The following is an 18,348-nucleotide window of genomic DNA, read 5'->3' as shown; positions in this document are numbered from 1 at the left end:
GTGGCTGGATGTCAGTGGATGAACGGCTCCAGTCTGTTCTTGGAGCTCCACTTGCCCAGAAGGACGAAGCCGACTGACTGCCTATTCCAGAACACATGGGATACGATTCAATACATTAAGGTAGCTAGCTAGCTGCCACAGTCTCTTGCACGCCCGCTAGCAACCTTGAGTCTAAAGAGTGGCTAGGGTGGGCGGAGAAGACGACGACGAGACGGGGCTAATTAGTCTTTTCAACTGCACTCCAGAGAGTTCGGGGCGCGCGGCGGCAGCCGGGCCAGCCATCCATTCTTTGCCCATTTCATGGCGATGAAACGGAGCTGCAACATGCTTGAGGGCTCTGAAGATTCGACCGCAAGCTTGGCATACTACCGTAACACTGTCAACTGAAAAAGGGTCGCCACATGGATCGCCAGGAACGCTTGGGATGGCCTCAATTCTACAAACATGGAAAAGATTGAGCAAGTAATCTCTTCCTTGTCGGGCCCCTGCGCGCGTGCGGACTCTGGTCCTGGCCAAAGCAGGATACGGGGTGGCTGCATTAATTAGAAGACTGACGTAGGTGCACACGGAGGAGCTTATGGAGGAGGGGACTGTAGGGACCCAGGGACTCCTCATGGGCGACCCGAGGCCTTGGCTTGGCCTACCAGCCCTCGCATTGCCTCGCCCGCCAGCCTAGCAGCGCACTGCCACAGCCGCGATTGCGAGTCGTGAGGCTTTTGAGGCGGATGTCTCTCGGATTGCGTGGACGCCGCCTCCAGGTACACCTTGGTAACGTAGGGCCAGTCAGGTAGCTGGCGAATGCTGGTTCGTAGACGGGCGGCGATTCACTGAATTCACATGTCCCTCGCAGGACAGGCTTCTTCCGCGCTGGTAAAAAAGATAAGAAGCGAAACAACTGGTTCGGGTCCTCCACGTCGCATGCAATCAAAGCGAGCAAAGGGGTTTTGACACACGGCCGGCCATTCTGCGACTCTAGCGAGGAACAAAGCCGTGCTTCACCAGAGCGACAAGGCTAGACAAACCGCTGCCGTTTGGTCGATTGTCGACTGGCCACTGCCACTGTCCAGGGTCTGCTGATCAGCCGGGGCCCTGCGGTCCCAGTCTCCGTACCAAAACGTTTCACCAGGCCAACTCGGCCTGGGGCCTGCTAGGGAGCACGGATACCTACCATCCCCGTTCTGGCCGCCTGCCCAGCGACTGGCCACTGGAGTCTGGGCGTCTCTGCTGCTGCTGCTACCTGGCGTTGCCGTCCATCTTCCCTTGTCAGCAGCCAAACCTCTCCTCTGCCAACCTCTCTTCATTCCACATCCACACTCTTCTCGCGAGAAAGCCAGCCAGCCATATCCATCCATTAACATCGTCGCCATCGCCGACCGACGCTCAGTATCAATCCACGCAACTTTTAACGCACGTCGCATCCACCGCTCGTTTGATCCGCCCTCCGCCGTCTAGCCAAGCTCTCCCGTCACAATGGCCTCCCAAGACGCTCCCTACGACCCCTACATCCCCAGCGGCCAGGCTGGCGCTGCTCCCCAGCAGGGAGGAAACCCCAGGACACAGGCGCTGCAAGCTGTAAGTTGATTTTGAGAAACCCTCTACCATGCCGATCGAGACGAGTTGCCCCGGATTCGTGATCCTGGCCCTGTCCGCCACAAGCGCCCACGGCATATCCCACACCTGTCGTCAATCCAGCACAATGGAATCACGCGAGTAGGTGTCATAAAGGGGCATGCGCGCACCTTGCGAACAACCACCGCCGATCCTTCGATTGCCAGGAGCGCCGTTGAGATGATTTCGAAAGATGCCAGTGGCATCTGATGAGCATCTGCATAGGCCAGGGTGCCAACCGCACGACTTAAGTGAGAGTCAACCGGCGATGGCCCGCCTCTTCGACATCGCGCGCGCATGCGCGCCTCTGTGACAAGAAATCGCACTCCGAGACTCTTTCTTCAGTCTGCAGCAGGACTGTATTGCGCAAATTCGGGGCAAAGTCAGGCGGCTACTCACAGAAACAGTCTGCTAACGTGAGCCATGACAGCAAATCGATGACACCGTCGGTGTCATGAGAGAGAACATCAACAAGGTCTCTCAACGTGGCGAGCGGCTCGATGCCCTTCAAGATAAGACGGACAACCTGGCCGTCTCGGCACAAGGCTTCCGCCGCGGCGCCAACAGAGTGCGCAAGCAGATGTGGTGGAAGGACATGAAGATGCGAATGTGCCTGATTGCAGGTATCATCATCCTCATTCTCGTCATTGTCATTCCAGCTGGTAAGTGTCCTACCCACAAGATTCGCATTGTCCGCCCTCACAGTACGTGCTGACACACGGCCTCCACAGTCGTCGCGACCAAGAACAAATAAGAGAGCATCGATTCGATTTGATTGCCGCAAGACGTGGACAACGGGGCATGACATGAATGACATGGTGGAACTCGCAGGCTACGAGGACCTGAAGTGGTTCAAGACGATCAAAGCACATGGGATTTATAGTACAGAGGAGTTATTGTCATGGGTTTGACCGGTTCTTTTCTCTTTGACTCGCACCAATACCACACGACCTGGGCCGGACGACGCCGGCCGGGCCTTTGGAGATAGTTGCGCAGGATGAGATGCCTCCGTATGTATGTATGATGGCGAGGCGAGACGAGACGAAGCAAGGCGTTTCCGACTTAATTGAGACATCCTTCCACGACGCCGTGCCTGCTGGCTGTTGCAGCCTTTTGGTGAACCACCGATGATGAACACGAGAATACGAGACGCCAGGCCTCAGACTGTCACGAGAGGATGGCTGGAAATTAGCCCTGTTCCAACTTCGAATCTTCATCACATGCATGCGACTACTTGTATATCCTAGGTCGAGGCAGCCGATATGACTGCCGTCTTGGAGGGATCGGGGTTGCTGCAGACTACATCGGATTAAGTACTCGTAACTCGTAGCCAACCTGACGTATACTATAGGTAGCCCCATAGTGAGAGCACTGGATCCTCCAAAACTGTCTAGGCTGCATTCTTGTGTGAATGCCGTGCCACCGTACAGACAACTGAATCAAGTAACCCGAGATCATCACGCCGTGAGCCATTTTCCCTCCCATGTACGCACCAACTCAGGTCGGCTGGTAGGTGTGCTCAAATATAGCTCAGGACGAGGGAGGCCTCTGCGGACTGTCACGAGTAGCCAACTCATCACGGCTCTTACAAGCAAAACCGATAGACCACTCGCGGTAGCACGGGGGCTCGGAGCCGTGTCGTCACATATTGGATCTGCATGTGGTGAGAGGTTACATAAACGGGCAGCGGGCGGGTCTGCTACCGTCGACGACGCTAGTTGGCACCGATGTTGAGGGTCTGAGGTGTCTGACTCCGACCTGGCCTCTGGGCTGACGGGGTTGCATGGCCCGCATGGGGAATGGCATGGGAGACGCCCTCGACGACAGCGATTTTCGGCGCCCAAATTTTCCCCCCAAGCCCTTTTGGTAGTGCGTGCCCCAGACCAGGACCGACAGCTGCCCCTCGGAAACAGAGATTTATTACCGACAATTGTGTACCTGGGCCTGCCCATGACTGTCGAGTCAACTCCAGAGGTCTAGCCTTGAGTCTTTGAACAACCCTCTCCAGCCGATTTCTCTATTCTGAGGTAAGCCAATTGGCCTCAACGTCTTGTTATACATGAACTCCGGCAATCGTTTGTTCTACCGCGACATAGTCTGATTGATCCCCCGTGCATCCAGGTCTCTGTGCTTCTGCTTGTCCAGAGCTTGGGAAGGGAGCTCCTGCCCCTCCTACTCCGTTGACCACGCCGAACTACTCGAGTCGGATCCCGCGACCGACTTTTTGTGCACAGGCACAACCCGAGAAAGAAAAGCCCTAGGCTTGTCAACCGGGCTTCGACTCGACCCGAACCCTTCCAAGGATACATCGGATACATCCTTGGATAGACAACTCTCCTCTCCCAACGCCTCGCTCCGTTCCACCCTCTCGTCTGCTGCCACGCCGCACGATCGAACGCCATGCTTTCCCGGGCCAGTCGAGTCGCCGTCCGGGCCACCATCCGGGCTGGCGCTCGGAGGGCATCGCCTCGCACCGCCGCACGCTTCGTCCCTGCGCTCGCGAGCAGGACCCAATTGGCCGCCTACTCGTCCAAGGAGAACAACTCCAAGTTCATCCGCACCGCCGTCATCCAGGTCCTCAACAGCATCGGCTCCAAGCGCGAGGTCCAGCAGTACCTCTCCCACTTCTCCTCCGTCTCGTCCCAGAAGTTCGCCGTCATCAAGGTCGGCGGCGCCATCCTGACCGAGCACCTGGACGAGTTCTGCAGCAACTTGGCCTTCCTCTACCATGTCGGCCTGTTCCCCATCATCGTCCACGGCGCTGGGCCCCAGCTCAACAAGCTCCTCGAGGAGGCGGGCGTTGAGCCCCAGTTCGAGGAGGGCATCCGTATCACCGACGGCAAGACCCTCGGCGTTGCCCGCAAGCTGTTCCTCCAGGAGAACCTGAAGCTCGTCCAGCGCTTGGAGGCCATGGGCGTTCGCGCCCGTCCCATCACCTCGAGCGTCTTCACCGCTGATTACCTCGACAAGGACAAGTGGAAGTTCGTGGGCAAGATCACGGACGTCAACAAGGAGCCCATCGAGAGCGCCATTGCCAATGGATACTTGCCTATCCTTACCTCCATGGCCGAGACCCCCGAGGGCCAGGTCCTCAACGTCAACGCCGACGTGGCCGCCAGTGAGCTCGCCCACGCCGTCGAGCCCCTGAAGGTTGTCTACCTGAGCGAGAAGGGCGGCCTGTTCGACGGCGATGGCCAGAAGATCTCGGCTATCAACCTCGACCAGGAGTTCGACTCCATCATGTCACAGAGCTGGTGCAAGTTCGGCACCCGCTTAAAGATCAAGGAGATCAAGGAGCTCCTGGACGGGCTCCCCCGAACCTCCAGCGTCGCCATCATCCACCCGGCCGAGCTTCAGAAGGAGCTGTTCACCGACTCGGGAGCCGGCACCCTTATCCGCCGTGGTGCCAAGCTCATGACCGCTACTAGTGTTGACGAGTTCACGGATCTGCAGCAGCTGAAGGAGGTCCTCGTGCGCGACCGTGATGTGACGGATGCAAGGGCCACCGTCGATCGCTACGTGGACTTCTTGAAGCAACGGGAGTTCAAGGCCTTCTTCGATGAGGACATGAAGGCCCTCGCCGTGGTCTTGCAGCCCGATCAGAAGAAGGCCTACTCGACCTTGGCAACCTTGACCATTACCAAGTCTGGCTGGTTGAGCAATGTCGCCGACAACATTTTTGCCGCCATCAAGAACGAGTACCCGAGCCTTGTCTGGACCGTCAAATCGGACGACGAGAACCTCACCTGGTTCTTCGAGAAGGCAGACGGCAGTCTGATCCGAGGCAACGACGTACTGTTCTGGTACGGAATTGAGGAGGGTCAGGACCTCACCGAGCTCATGAAGGAATTCACCACCCACGGCCGTTCCATGCTCGGCGAGTCCAACTTGGAGTCGAGACTGCACCGAGCTGCCCAGATCGCCTCGCAAAACCTCAAGACCCATGCTGCTTCCGGATCGGTCGCAAACCAGGCACGTGGCTACTCTACGCTTGCCCGCCGACCTGTGCTGGGAACTGCCCGTGGCTTTGCCAAGGGCCTGTCGAGGGGGTTTGCTACCACTACCAACCCCAACCCTCCCTACGGAAAGAAGCATGCTTCCAACGAGGTCCCCTCGAGGGTGGCCTTGATTGGTGCCCGTGGCTACACCGGCCAGGCTCTGATCTCCCTCCTCAACACCCACCCCAACTTTGTCCTGAAGCACGTTTCTTCTCGTGAGCTCGCCGGACAGAAGCTCCAGGGCTACGACAAGAAGGAGGTCACCTACGAGAACTTGAGTGCCGAGGAAGTTGGCCAGATGGAGGAGAGAGGCGACATTGACGTCTGGGTCATGGCCCTTCCCAACGGTGTTTGCAAGCCTTACGTCGATGCGATCGACCAAGCTCGCGCAAAGACGGGTGCCAGGGATGACACCAGCGTGATTGTGGATCTGTCGGCGGACTACAGATTCGACGACGGCTGGACCTACGGTCTTCCCGAGCTGGTCAAGCGCTCCAAGATCGCCCAGGCCAACAGAATCTCCAACCCCGGCTGCTATGCGACTGGTGCTCAGCTGGGTATCGCACCCCTGTTGGAGTTCCTCGGTGGCCAGCCCAGCATCTTCGGTGTCTCTGGTTACTCGGGGGCCGGCACCAAGCCGTCGCCCAAGAACAACGTTGAGCTCCTCAGCGACAACTTGATCGCCTACAGCTTGACGGATCACATCCACGAGCGGGAGGTCAGCACTCAGCTCAACACCCCCGTTTCCTTCTCGCCACACGTCGCCCAGTGGTTCCAGGGCATCCACCACACCATCCACATCCCGCTCAACAAGACCATGACGTCGCGAGAGATCCGTCAGATCTACCAGGACCGGTACGCCGGTGAGAAGCTGGTCAAGGTTATTGGCGAGGCGCCCATGGTCAAGTCGATCAGCCAGAAGCACCACGTCGAGATCGGTGGGTTCGCCGTCCACAGCTCAGGCAAGCGGGTCGTCGTCTGCGCGACCATCGACAACCTGCTCAAGGGAGCAGCTACACAATGCTTACGTAAGTGACACCCCTGAACCTGGACTATTATACGACCACGACCCGTTAGAAAGAATAGTATGCTGACTCTGCCACACAGAGAACATGAACCTGGCACGCGGCTATGCGGAGTTTGAGGGTATCCCCCTGTCGGAGTAGACACTAAAACGGCTATCTTTCCTTGCTTCTTGTCATTTCAATGGGTTTCTAGGGTTTTCGGCTAATCTTTTTCGGTCTTGATTTTGTGTATATACCTCGAGGCCAATTGAAGAAAATGTTCATATACTCGTGATGGTGATTTTTCTTATGCTGTCCAAGCCATGTTGCCGCCTCTTGCCTTGGATGTGAAGACTCGTAGCAATGACTTGTGGCAATGATCACTGACGATTATAAACCATATGACCCTATATATACAAGTGCATCGCAAATGAGGTTCCTTTGACAGCAAGTGTGCATTTATAGTCCTGTCAAACAGATCTGACTAAAAAAATTACTTAGTAGTAACAACTCGATGGGCAATGCGGGCGTGGAGCATTACCTGGCAGGACCCCTGCTCCAACCTTCAACCTTGGCTACACACACTATTGAACACTCCCGTCAACCGCCCTCCGATAGCGGGCCACATCCAGTCAACATTTTTGGCGGGGCAGGGGCCCGAGAAACATCCCACTTACAAGACGGGACTACGTCAGTAATAATACCAGCACCGCGCAAATCTCCAGACCGATCTGCGACAACAGTCAATCACTCTACAGACAACAATTGGACGGTCCCCGGCAACTCTCGCGGAAACCAAGAGACACCCCAAGAAACCACCATGGCGCCTCCGTTCCCAACCAAGAAGTGCGGCGTCCTGGGCTGCACGGGCTCGGTCGGCCAGCGCTTCATCCTGCTGCTCCAGCAGCACCCGCACTTTGTCCTCCACGCCGTCGGCGCCTCGTCGCGGTCCGCCGGCAAGAAGTACAAGGACGCCGTGCGCTGGAAGCAGGCCTCGCCCATCGGCGCCGTCGGCGACCTGGTCGTGCGCGAGTGCAAGGCCAGCGAGTTCGCCGACTGCGACGTCGTCTTCTCCGGCCTGGACTCGGACGTCGCTGGTGACATCGGTATGTACTTTTGTCCTTGTATAGTCCGCCCGCCCAAAGAGATCGATATAGCTGACCGAGTTCCTCTCTCCCCTTCCTACAGAGATGGAGTTCCTCAAGGCCAACCTCGCCGTCTTCTCCAACGCCAAGAACTACCGCCGCGACCCCCTCGTGCCGCTCGTCGTGCCGACCGTCAACCTGCCGCACCTGGACCTGATCCCGCACCAGCGCCGCCACCACGGGCTCGAGAAGGGCTTCCTGGTGTGCAACTCCAACTGCGCCGTCATCGGGCTGGTGATCCCGTTCGCCGCGCTGCAGGCGCGCTTCGGCCCCGTCGACACCGTCTCGGTCGTCACCATGCAGGCCGTCTCGGGCGCCGGCTACCCGGGCGTCAGCAGCATGGACATGATCGACAACGTCGTGCCCTTCATCTCGGGCGAGGAGGACAAGCTCGAGACCGAGGCGCGCAAGATCCTCGGCTCCATCTCGGACGACCGCACCGCCCTCGTCGACCAGGACGGCCTGCGCGTCTCGGCCGCCTGCAACCGCGTGCCCGTGCTGGACGGCCACACGGCCTGCGTCAGCCTGCGCTTCAAGAACCGGCCCGCCCCCCAGATCGACGACGTCAAGGCCGCGCTGCGCGAGTACGTCAGCGAGGCCCAGGCCCTCGGCTGCCCCAGCGCCCCGCAGCCCAGCATCATGGTCTTCGACGACGCCGACCGCCCGCAGCCGCGCCTCGACCGCGACCTGGGCCGCGGCTACACCGTCAGCGTCGGCCGCGTGCGCGAGGACGACAGCGGCATCTTCGACCTCAAGTTCGTCGCCCTGAGCCACAACACCGTCATTGGCGCCGCCGGTTCGTCCATACTGAACGCCGAGGCCGCGGTCCTGAAGGGCTACATCTAAAAAAAGAAAAGAAGCATGTGTGTTTTCTGGCGTTGAGACGGGGACAGAGCATTTAACCGGGTACCAATTGGCTGTAGACCGGAGGCTTATAGAGGAATGGGAACAAAAGGTTCGAAAAAGTCCAAAATTGGAATCTCAGTTGAAGCTCAAGCTTATGCTATGACCATTGTGATATGAAACCCCCTGATATGTGATCTATACTCTTTTTCACAATACATGGTAGTATAATAATGCATGTCTACGCAATTTTATATCTTAGGCGGACTCTCCATAGATTCGTTCCCCTTATCAAGCACCCTTTCCCTGCAAACTTATGGCAAACTCAGGAAGAGCTGCTCCATCGCCGGGTAGTTTGGCGTGCTATTTGACCGTTCTTAGCATGATATTACCTCCGCAGTGTTTCCGGAGTACTCACCCAAGTCCAGTGACCGGATCCCACCCCTTGACGGCCGAGAAGCCATCCGTGCCGCACCCGGGGTTCTTGCCGTTGGTGATGTCGTTCAGCACCTGTGGGTTCTCGTAGAGCACCGGGTTGACGAAGCCCACGGGGCCCTTGCCCGCCGCGAGCCGCTTCTCGTTGATCATGTTGATCAGGGAGGCGAAGACGGGTGCCGAAGCTAAATCGTTGTCAGACCAGCGCACCGGTATACTCATATTATACCATCTAGAAACGGGGGAGGCCGACATACCGGATGTCCCAAAGGAAAGCGTAAAGTTGCCGTCCACAGCAGTCAGGTACCGCGCACCGTTGGCCGAGACGTCCGGGTACGCGCGGACGGTGCCAGAGTTGTTGAAGCGGTCGGCGCCGTAGGGGGGCCGCGAGTCGGCGAAGTAGGTGCCGACGGCGGCGCGCTGGTAGGTCGGGGCGGCGAAGACGTTGGAGAAGCCGCCGCCGGACAGGATGACCTCCTCGCAGGCGCTCTCGGGCGAGCGCACCGACGAGCCGTTGAGGATCTGCGTCGCGCCCACGCTGGTGACCCAGGGGCAGGTGCCCGGGAAGGAGGGTGTGAAGAGCCCCGAGCCCCCGCTGTTGAAGGCGCCCGTCGCCGGGTCGACGCACGCCGCCCCGTTGCCCGCCACGCCGTTGTCGCCCGACGAGAAGACCATGGTCACGCCCTGCAGCGCCAGCTTCATGTACTCGGCGCACTGGCGCTGCTCGTACCGCGCGCCCAGGTCGCCCTCGTTGGACCCGTAGCTGGTCGAGATGACGTTGGTGGCCTGCGCCGTGCCGCAGCGCACCTTGTCCGAGTACTGGCCGTCGACGTTGGGGTCTTTGGAGTCGCCGCCCTCGAACGAGCAGAAGCTGCCGTCCAGGGCGTCCAGCAGGTTGCCGAAGCTGGCGCCCTGGACCAGATCGCCGACCTGGAACAGGGTCGCCTGCTGGGGGAAAATCAGGCCCATGGCAAACTCAAGGTCCAGCGCCGACTCGCCGTTGAAACTGAAGCTTCGATTTGTCGTCTGGACGACCCCGTTGTCAATGGCTTGGAGAATCGGGGGCTTCCCGACAAGCTTCGGCTGGAACTGATCAAAGAACAGGTCCAGGTCGCCCTGCAGGAAAGCCTGAGGCGTATATTCGACGATCCCAAGAGTATTGTTTGACTTTGCGAGAGAGCCCGGCGGCACTGCATACAAGGCGCGGATGCAGTCGATCGTCAGCATCTGATCGCAGTTGGCCAAGCTCGCGAGAGCACTCTCGATCACAGCTCCCTGCTTCGGGGAGAACCCATCGTTGGCCCCTGAACCCAGGATGCCGTGCTCGGGGCGTTGTCGCTTCGACAGTGACCTCTTCTTGAGTTCCTGGGTCTGCCCTTCGGTGACTCCTATTTTCTTGTTCTCCCGCTCATGTCCGACGCGCCGATCGAAGTGGACTGTCGGCGTGATCAAGTCGATATGTTCAACGAGGTGCTCGGGGACGTGGTACTTGTCACAAGCTACATGCGAGTGTCCCTGTCGGTTGTGCCTATAGACGTGGTACTCGGTCTTCAGGAGCTGTTCGACTTCGTTTACAGTCGCCTTGAATTCTAACCAGTGACGACCCTTGGAGAGCGAGACTCGACTCGGATGTATCCCTTCAGACTCGAGCCATATCTTGACAGCGTCGACTGTTTCCTGCTTGGGAGCAAATGTCTTGATAACCTGCTCAGGAGTCCAATGCTTCCCATAACCGGCGGACTTGGGATGAGAGACGGCATTGATAAACTCGTCTGCCCGATGCAGGTTTGATTGTGACAATCCGATTCGGACGGGCAATGCCTGCAACCTGTGAAGGCGACCAACTTTGGTCCATTCTCGCCTCGCAACCAAGCGTTCCTCGTGAACGACATGGCTCACTGTCCTTGTAAGAGGCTTTCCTTCTACCGCTGCCGCCAGGGCAGCGAGCAGACTAGCCAGCACAACAAGCCTCATTCTTCAAAGCCCGCACCGTCACAAGCCAGCTAGCGAACACAAAAGAACAGTCAAACATGGAGCCAAAGCGACTATATTGAGAGCGATTAGGTCGCTATACCACGATGGATGATTCGCGTCATTCCACTGCCCACGTAGTCCATCGCCGCATTGTAGGAAAATGGTTTCACATTGCAGCATTGCCTCGATAGCAACCTGTAATTGAGAACGCCAGCCTGGTTGAGTAGATAGGAGGCTCAGCTTGCCGGTTCCAATGAGCGGGAAGCACACCAGGCCAGGGACCCATTGTCGTCCGAGCCCTAACTAACTATCCCTGGGTATCCAATAACATCCCCGCCACCTGCACAAAGGACTATGGAGCGTGAATATGAGATACGCGAAGGGGGTTCGGAGCATCGACAAGCCTTGGCGAAAGAAGCCTTTTGCCGAGAATATCAAACACACTTGCCGCATTGGCGTTCCAAACCATGGGCTCGACGTGGAGCACGAAGTTTGAGATCCAGACCAATGATTGTGCAGGATGGATGAGGCTCTGCTCTGTCGATTCACGGTTCCACATCTTTTCGAACGCCGCGGCCAGCCCCAGGACCCCCACAGGGACCCCCCATCTGCCTTTGCCAGGGGAGCGTGTTTCAGACTCGGCCCGTGAAGATAGTGAAGAGCCTAGCAACCGATCATTGACGCGTATGCATGGAACGCATCTGGCGGTAGTTGGCCTCACTTCTGTGCCGACTTGGCCTCGATGTACCGTTGCAGGGTCTTTTTCTGAAGAGCATTCAGCTCGTTGTTGATTTCTCGGAGGCTCTCGATTTCTTTGCGCAGTTTGTCATCCCCTGCTGCGGAAGCTTGAGGCTGAGGCTGTTGCAAAGAAATGATTGCCTGCTCCAAAGCGTCCTGTGAAAAGCCCTTGGAGTTCAGCATCTTGGTGAAGTGTGTTTCGTCTGCTTGGTCAGACTCCAATTGGGCAGTGAAGTTGTAACTGCGACTGCCTAGGAATGGCTTCACAATGCTGACAGGCTGTGTGTCCCGAGAAGTAGAAATCGGTGAGGTAAAGAGGATGTTGCTCACGATAGCGTTCAGATTCGCTATTTCAGTGGCAACAGCTTTGGTGCTCAGATCCCACCTTAGGATCTGCCCATTTGGATGGCCAGAGAGGAGAAGAGTACCATCATAACTGAGACCAAGACTGGACGCTGGTCCTGTCTCTTGAGTAACTGAGCCAAAGGGTGACGAGACTTGTACCGCAGTTGAGCTTGCTTCTGCGCTCTGGGCCCCGATCAGGGACTTTTCTGCAAACAACTCTACAGCAAACATGGAGCCATCGTCAGTTGACGCATAGAAAGCACGCGCGCAAGGATCGAGACACAGGTTCATGGGGGAAGTAGGGAGCAACAAGGTTCGCAAAGCCATCCCGGTCTGATAGTTCCAGATGATACAAGACTTGTCTTTGCTGGCAGAAACGCAGATGTTTGTATCACGGTTGATGCTTTGGCTCACAGCCAAAGATGTGATAGCAGCGCGGTGATTCGACAAGGTCTGCTCCGGCTCGTGCTCAATGGTTGTATCGCGTTCCAGAAGCCGGGGAAGCTGCCAAACCAGAATATTCGAGTCATCGGAGCCGGTGATCAAATGGTAAGGAGTGGACGCGATGCAGGTTACGGCCTGGACATGGCACGCTGGGGTTGTCACCTGCCGGCCTGTACATGTCTACGGAACGAAGTCAGTGATCTGAGCTCGGAAAAGACGTGAATTTCGCATGACATACCTCCCATACAATAATGCGGCCCTGATCCGTGCCTAGCACCAGCACATCACCCTGAAGAGCAATGCTCCTTATTCTTTCTTGAAATGTGACTGTGGCCTCCTGGTTTCCCTTTTCTCTGGAGTAGACATGGACTGTCGACTTCTCATGCTGCGCGGAGAAGACATGGGCGTCGCTGACGGCGAGGCAGTGTCGGGGAGCCGAGCTCTTCTTGAAAGTGCCCGCGGTCGAGTGGCTCGGGTGGAGGATATGCTCGTAGATGCCGACGTCCTTGGCGATCGCGGTGTTGTTCGTAAGCGGTGGTCCGGTAATGGACGCGAAGTACCGTTCGGTCAGCATGGCGACTCTTGCGCGCGCGGTCCGCGCGAACAGATGGGCGCCGGTGGGAGATCCGGAAGCACTGGCGTATGTGTGTACCCAAGGATTTTGTCGCCTTGTTCGGAGGCTGCTCACGAACTGGTTTCACAATCAGGGCAAATCTGGCTCGGTCTGGAGAATACGGTATTCAAGAAGCTCTATTCCACTGCAATGCAATAGGGTTCTGCAAGGGATTTCTTGGGCTTTGGCGAGAGCTTGCGAGGGCAGGTTTGCCGTTTGCACGCAGTGCCAGCAGCTGGACCCTGAAGCTATCGCAAACGAAATTTTGTGCTCTAGCAGCGGCCGGCTTCCGCTTACCCCACCAAGCTCAAGCTAACCCGTGCAACGGTGGTGCCCGTCCGCCGTCGCGCGTCGGCCGCCCGCCAAGAGGCCCATCCCAGGTTGGAGGCTGGAGCTGCACTGGGATGCGGGCTCCAGCCTACAGCCAGCAGGCCAAACCAACTTTTGGGAACCTTTGAGGCTCTGCCCCGAACGGCCATAGTTGCAATGAGTAACCAAGGATATCCCGGCCGAGATAGGGGCATCATCGTGTCGAATATCAACCTCACATGTCCGTCGCATTTCTCAATGACTGAGATGACGGTTTTGTTCGGTGATAGATCAACTCTCAAAGGGCCACAACACTGTATTTCGATCCGGACCTCCAGCTGTCACAAATGACACATCCGAGAGCGAGAGCACAACCCGGACAACCTTGGATGTGCTACTGTGAGTTACAGAGCTTGGCTGTCTGGGCGTTAGATCCCCCGGCGTGGTGGTCGTCTCGCCCATCATGATGACGAGGTCAGCAGCCAGCTAGTGGTTCCTGACTGCATTTATCAAAGTCTAGCTCTGCACCCACCAAAATCCTGCGTGAGATTGGAGCTCCTGTGCAAGCTGTGCTACATAGTGCGTGAGCTCGCTGTGGGAGGTTGCTTTTCGCTTTCGCCTCCAACTGATTTCCCTTGCGCTATGCATGTCTTGCATCGCAGAAACTGGAGCACATTGCAGAAAAGGCAACTTGCTCGTTTGGCTAGATGCGTGTCTAGGCCCAAGGGAAATAAATAGCCTTCCGACCCAGACTTGCCGACAATCTGGTCTGTCAGGTCCCAGTGCTGCTCACTTTCTCTTGCCTTCAGCCGCCTGCTGATGTCGTATGGGGAGGCTAATAGGAACGGGACACGAGGAGCACGCCTTCAATAAATCCCCGACTCGCTTACAGGCTCGCCCACCAAATCCCGACTTGCCCAGGCCCCCGGAAACTACAACAACGTGGCCACCCGTTCTCGCATTCTCGTTGCATTAGCTTGCATCTCAACCAGCCAGGGGGTTGTAGGTACACATTTCCTCTAGTTACCACACAGAACTTAGTACGCAGTAGTCTTCAACTTGTTTCTACTTGAGCTGCAGCTAGTCAAAACACCATGCGGTGCTCCGACCGAGACTCAGCATCCTGTTTGTAATTACGAGCTGTGCGAGCGAGTGCGACTAGGTAACGGTCAGCCAGTGCTTTTTCGACGTCCGCTTGCCGCCGAAGATGGCAGCCCATTGGTGAGATCGTCGTAGGATTCCCGCATCCTCGATAGCCACGCTCCAGCGGGTCTCGCATTTTCTTTTATTGTCTTGGAATGCGCTTTAGTTTCCCCACCGGTTCGGTAGTCCAAGAAACTACCAGGGAAGCTTTCGAGCTTTCCACAGCTCTCAGATCAGTGTTGTCTTCTGCCGGGGAAAGCGACATTGGGCAATCACACAAACATGCGATGAGCGTAGCATCGCCTGGGTATGCATGGTGCCGCGCTGGAACGTAATTAAAAGACGAGCCCAAGAACCAGTTCCCCGCGGCCTTTGATTTGAATGGAATCGAGGACCCCGGCAAGCTGATCTCTTGGCAACGTGGAGACATCAGATGAGTGATTACCAAAAAGGCTAACCGCAGTCTCTCTTCCTAAGATCGCCACGGCGCACCGGCAAAGAGAAAAGCAAAGACAAAAGACGGCGGCAGTCCAGATACCATGAGTAGCATCTGAGACGGTAGCATCTTTCTCATACGAGTGTCTCGCTTGGGTCCAGATTGCAGAACCGTCTCAAGATGGGTGTCTTCTTCCTTCCAAGGATTCCCGCTGCCCCCACCAGTGGTCCATCCATTCCTCATAAACCCCTGGACATCCTAGGAATGCTGGAGGTCGATCATGTCGACTATCTGAAAACCCCCCTGCAACAGCCCGCTGACCGGGGCTCCTTTTCTGTTCAATTCGTGACCCCTGCTGACCTGCTGCTGGCTGACCTCAATCTTTGTTTCCAACATCCTCCAGGCTTTGGTTAACTCGTAAACAAGGTTGTCCTGGCCGCAAAGTCGACAGACGTGCGTGGGCCGCGTTCCCGACTTTTCTTTTGGAATCAAGCGTGGAATTCGTGAAACGAACTACACAAGCCAACAGCTGCAGCATTCGGCACGTCGTGGCCAGTCAGAGCGGCCGACATCGATGTCAGCTGCGAAACGCACCGAGAGCACTGCATATGCGAGGCTGGCCCAGCCGTCCCGTAGCTGCCAACATGGAGATCTCGGAGCCGCTCATGGACTGCAACTTCCCGGAGTTCCTCGCGGGAGACTTGGGGCGATCAGAAGATGTTTTTCTCTCGAGGAATTTAACTGCCGGTGCGCCCGCACCGTCGTTGGCGGATGACGGGAGCAAGCGACGTTATTCACTTCAGGACAGCTCCTCACAGTTTTTAACGTCCCAACCGCGGGTGGCTCTGTCGCGAATGAAATCGCTTCAATCACTCAAGCCGGCCAAATCGCCAGCCATGGCCGAGGTGAACGAGAGTCCCAGGAAAAGTAGTGACACGACTGACTCCTCTGCCACCGACTCGTCTGGTGGCATGGAGCCACCGTCCATTGCAACCCGTAATGTTTCGGTTACTACCACGGCTACTTCTGTGACCTCCGGCAGATTTTCACCCAGCGAGAAATCCCCCTCGCCAGTGGACAAGCTCCCCCATTACAGCTGGGTGGACTTGGATCTCGCGGACGCCCTCAAGTCAGAGAGAAGCTACACCATGGGCCACATTAGTTCCCGACGGACGCCAGCTTCACCTCGAGGCAACATTGCAGATTCGCGGAGTATGTCGATGGGTACCAAGACTGTGCGTCCTGGGAAGATGGATTCATTCTCGACTGTCACTTCTCCAGCCAAAACTCCGACTGCAGCGATGAGCCCTCAGAGACCGTATTTCTTCGAAGGGCGAGCAGGGCCACCGACAGAATTTCCCATTCGACGCTCATCTCTCTCTCAGAATAAAGACCTCCTCACTCTCCCGCCGCGTCATCGAAAATCTTCTCGTTCACCTCCACCGCCAAACATTGTCATTCCCGGCAATGTAACACATGTCACACCTACCAGAAGCCCGACACCGCTGGACCAAAATAACGGCAAGTTTCTGAAGGACGCAGAGGAACGCAGCATATTGACTCTCGACGATGACTCCGACGACGACTATGATGATTCCTTGGCAGTTCCCACCCCAGCACCTGTGAGGACGCAGGTCGCGACACCGAGAATTGTGTCACCTTCGACTGACGTCGAGCAGTGGCTAGATACAAGCAATATTGGTTTCTCATTCAATCCTCAAGCCAAAAACGAGAATCCCGTGTCACGTATCCCCATCGGGTCCGAGGTGCTTGACACCCTGCGAATCTCAGTAGCATGCTTTCCCGAGACGATGCTCTTATGCTCTAGTCTCTCAATAGAGACGATCCGAAGTCATTCTAGGAAGATCAAGTACCGCATGCAGGATCTTGACAATGGATCGCAACTTTCGCTGAACCTTGGTGATGGATCACCAAAGCCATCCGTGTGGAAATGGTTGACCACCAAGCGACCTCAAGACACCAGTCCAACCAAGCTTCAGCCGAGACAGAGAGCCTATCTGGACCCGCCGACTCTCTCCACAGGTCCGCGCCTAGATGAACCAGACTGGTCGGCAATCAGGAACGTCTTTCCTAACGGGACTGACTACCTGTGCGACGCACTCTACGCCCATCTGCTTGCCTACAACTACATATCTTCCCTCTGCCCTCGATCTGTCCCTCTGAGCCCAATCCAGAGACCCGGTTCAAACCAGTCCAGTGCTCAGAGCATTACAGAAACCGCATCCAAATGCTCAGAGAGCACCCAGATCAAGCCCAAGGCGGCGAAGTTGCTAGGGCTTTCTGAAGACACTCCAGCAGTCATGCCACGTAGCCCAGGAGTTGACTCTCAGAAATCGCCGAGAAGTCTCACCCTACGCAATAAGCCATCTTTCTTCGCAGGGCACCGGGAGAACTCCAAGACGTTTGGCACCGGCGCCAGCCGATCGGCCGACGATCACGACAAATCCCTGAAGGAGCTTCAACTCGGGCTAGCGAAGTGTATCGCGAGATTGGTGGGCACGCTGCGCCTGACCTCGCACGAGAACAAAGCAGTCAGCGTTACCAAGCAGGTGGACATCAAGGACGTCGATCCCCTATTCATCCGCGCTCTCTGCGAAATTGTCCGCTCTTGCGAGGAGCGAGCGTAGTCGCAGATGTCGCAAATTTGGCCACTGCCGGGGCCTGAGGGTTAGAAGACGCGGTTTATATACGGCCCGTGGGGTCCGGGCAGTCCAGTTCCTGACATCTTTGCCAGGTCTCAAGATTAATCACAATGTACAACAGTCTCCTTTGTTACTAAAAGCCACGGTGGAACTGATATTTCAGGGGGTACGTGGTAGAAGATTCCAAACGGTGGACTCAAAAGCGGAATGGACATCTGGCGTTGGTGGCATTGGCATCGGTCCTATATACCCTTTGCATTGAGAAGCCGTTTTGCATTGCTTTGTTGCTGTCAGTAGTACATTAGAGGAGTTACAGACTGCGACATTACCTTAATTGTCAACTATTGTTTTGCCTTGATCGTATGTCGTGATCTATCGGCTCAGTCCTCGAACGGATACAGAATGTGAAGTTATGCTTGCATATCGATTCGAGGCAATGGAAGATTGGGCTACTCTTGAGCTTGGAACGCCAAGGAGATGATATTATAAGCATCTGCCCTTTGGATCAGGCTGATATCCTGATGTCGGATACGGATGTGATAGCACTTAGCGGCACGATTTACACTTGGAATGCCGATATGCTCCATCTTCTAAGTGTATTTATAACATGATCCGCTGCAATCTTGATCAATAGGGAATGTTGTTGCTTC

General features: G+C 56.5%; 6 protein-coding genes across 6 annotated transcripts; 4 read left to right on the top strand and 2 right to left on the bottom strand.

Moving 5' to 3' along the window:
• Window positions 1-1,470: 1,470 nt before the first annotated feature.
• JN550_001625 (uncharacterized protein) lies at window positions 1,471-2,362 on the top strand (the record flags this gene model as incomplete). Its single annotated transcript, XM_049312830.1, has 3 exons — window positions 1,471-1,572; window positions 2,039-2,270; window positions 2,340-2,362. The coding sequence occupies 3 exons, from the start codon at window positions 1,471-1,473 to the stop codon at window positions 2,360-2,362; spliced, it is 357 nt and encodes a 118-aa protein (XP_049176476.1).
• Window positions 2,363-4,008: 1,646 nt separating this feature from the next.
• On the top strand, window positions 4,009-6,772 carry JN550_001624 (uncharacterized protein; the record flags this gene model as incomplete). The annotated part of the gene is made up of 2 exons (XM_049312829.1): window positions 4,009-6,634; window positions 6,714-6,772. 2 exons carry the CDS (start codon window positions 4,009-4,011, stop codon window positions 6,770-6,772), a joined length of 2,685 nt encoding a protein of 894 aa, XP_049176475.1.
• A 658-nt stretch (window positions 6,773-7,430) lies between these two features.
• JN550_001623 (uncharacterized protein) lies at window positions 7,431-8,601 on the top strand (the record flags this gene model as incomplete). Its single annotated transcript, XM_049312828.1, has 2 exons — window positions 7,431-7,716; window positions 7,799-8,601. 2 exons carry the CDS (start codon window positions 7,431-7,433, stop codon window positions 8,599-8,601), a joined length of 1,089 nt encoding a protein of 362 aa, XP_049176474.1.
• Window positions 8,602-8,912: 311 nt separating this feature from the next.
• JN550_001622 (uncharacterized protein) lies at window positions 8,913-11,007 on the bottom strand (the record flags this gene model as incomplete). Its single annotated transcript, XM_049312827.1, has 3 exons — window positions 8,913-8,961; window positions 9,017-9,218; window positions 9,291-11,007. The coding sequence occupies 3 exons, from the start codon at window positions 11,005-11,007 to the stop codon at window positions 8,913-8,915; spliced, it is 1,968 nt and encodes a 655-aa protein (XP_049176473.1).
• A 717-nt stretch (window positions 11,008-11,724) lies between these two features.
• JN550_001621 (uncharacterized protein) lies at window positions 11,725-13,108 on the bottom strand (the record flags this gene model as incomplete). The annotated part of the gene is made up of 2 exons (XM_049312825.1): window positions 11,725-12,714; window positions 12,773-13,108. 2 exons carry the CDS (start codon window positions 13,106-13,108, stop codon window positions 11,725-11,727), a joined length of 1,326 nt encoding a protein of 441 aa, XP_049176472.1.
• A 2,571-nt stretch (window positions 13,109-15,679) lies between these two features.
• On the top strand, window positions 15,680-17,683 carry JN550_001620 (uncharacterized protein; the record flags this gene model as incomplete). The annotated part of the gene is made up of 1 exon (XM_049312824.1): window positions 15,680-17,683. One exon carries the CDS (start codon window positions 15,680-15,682, stop codon window positions 17,681-17,683), a length of 2,004 nt encoding a protein of 667 aa, XP_049176471.1.
• Window positions 17,684-18,348: the final 665 nt, after the last annotated feature.

The sequence above is a fragment of the Neoarthrinium moseri genome (genome assembly GCF_022829205.1).
Source record: "Neoarthrinium moseri strain CBS 164.80 chromosome Unknown scaffold3_Wmoseri_CBS_16480, whole genome shotgun sequence".
Taxonomy (NCBI): domain Eukaryota; kingdom Fungi; phylum Ascomycota; class Sordariomycetes; order Amphisphaeriales; family Apiosporaceae; genus Neoarthrinium; species Neoarthrinium moseri.
This window is presented reverse-complemented; position numbering and strand designations above follow the sequence as displayed.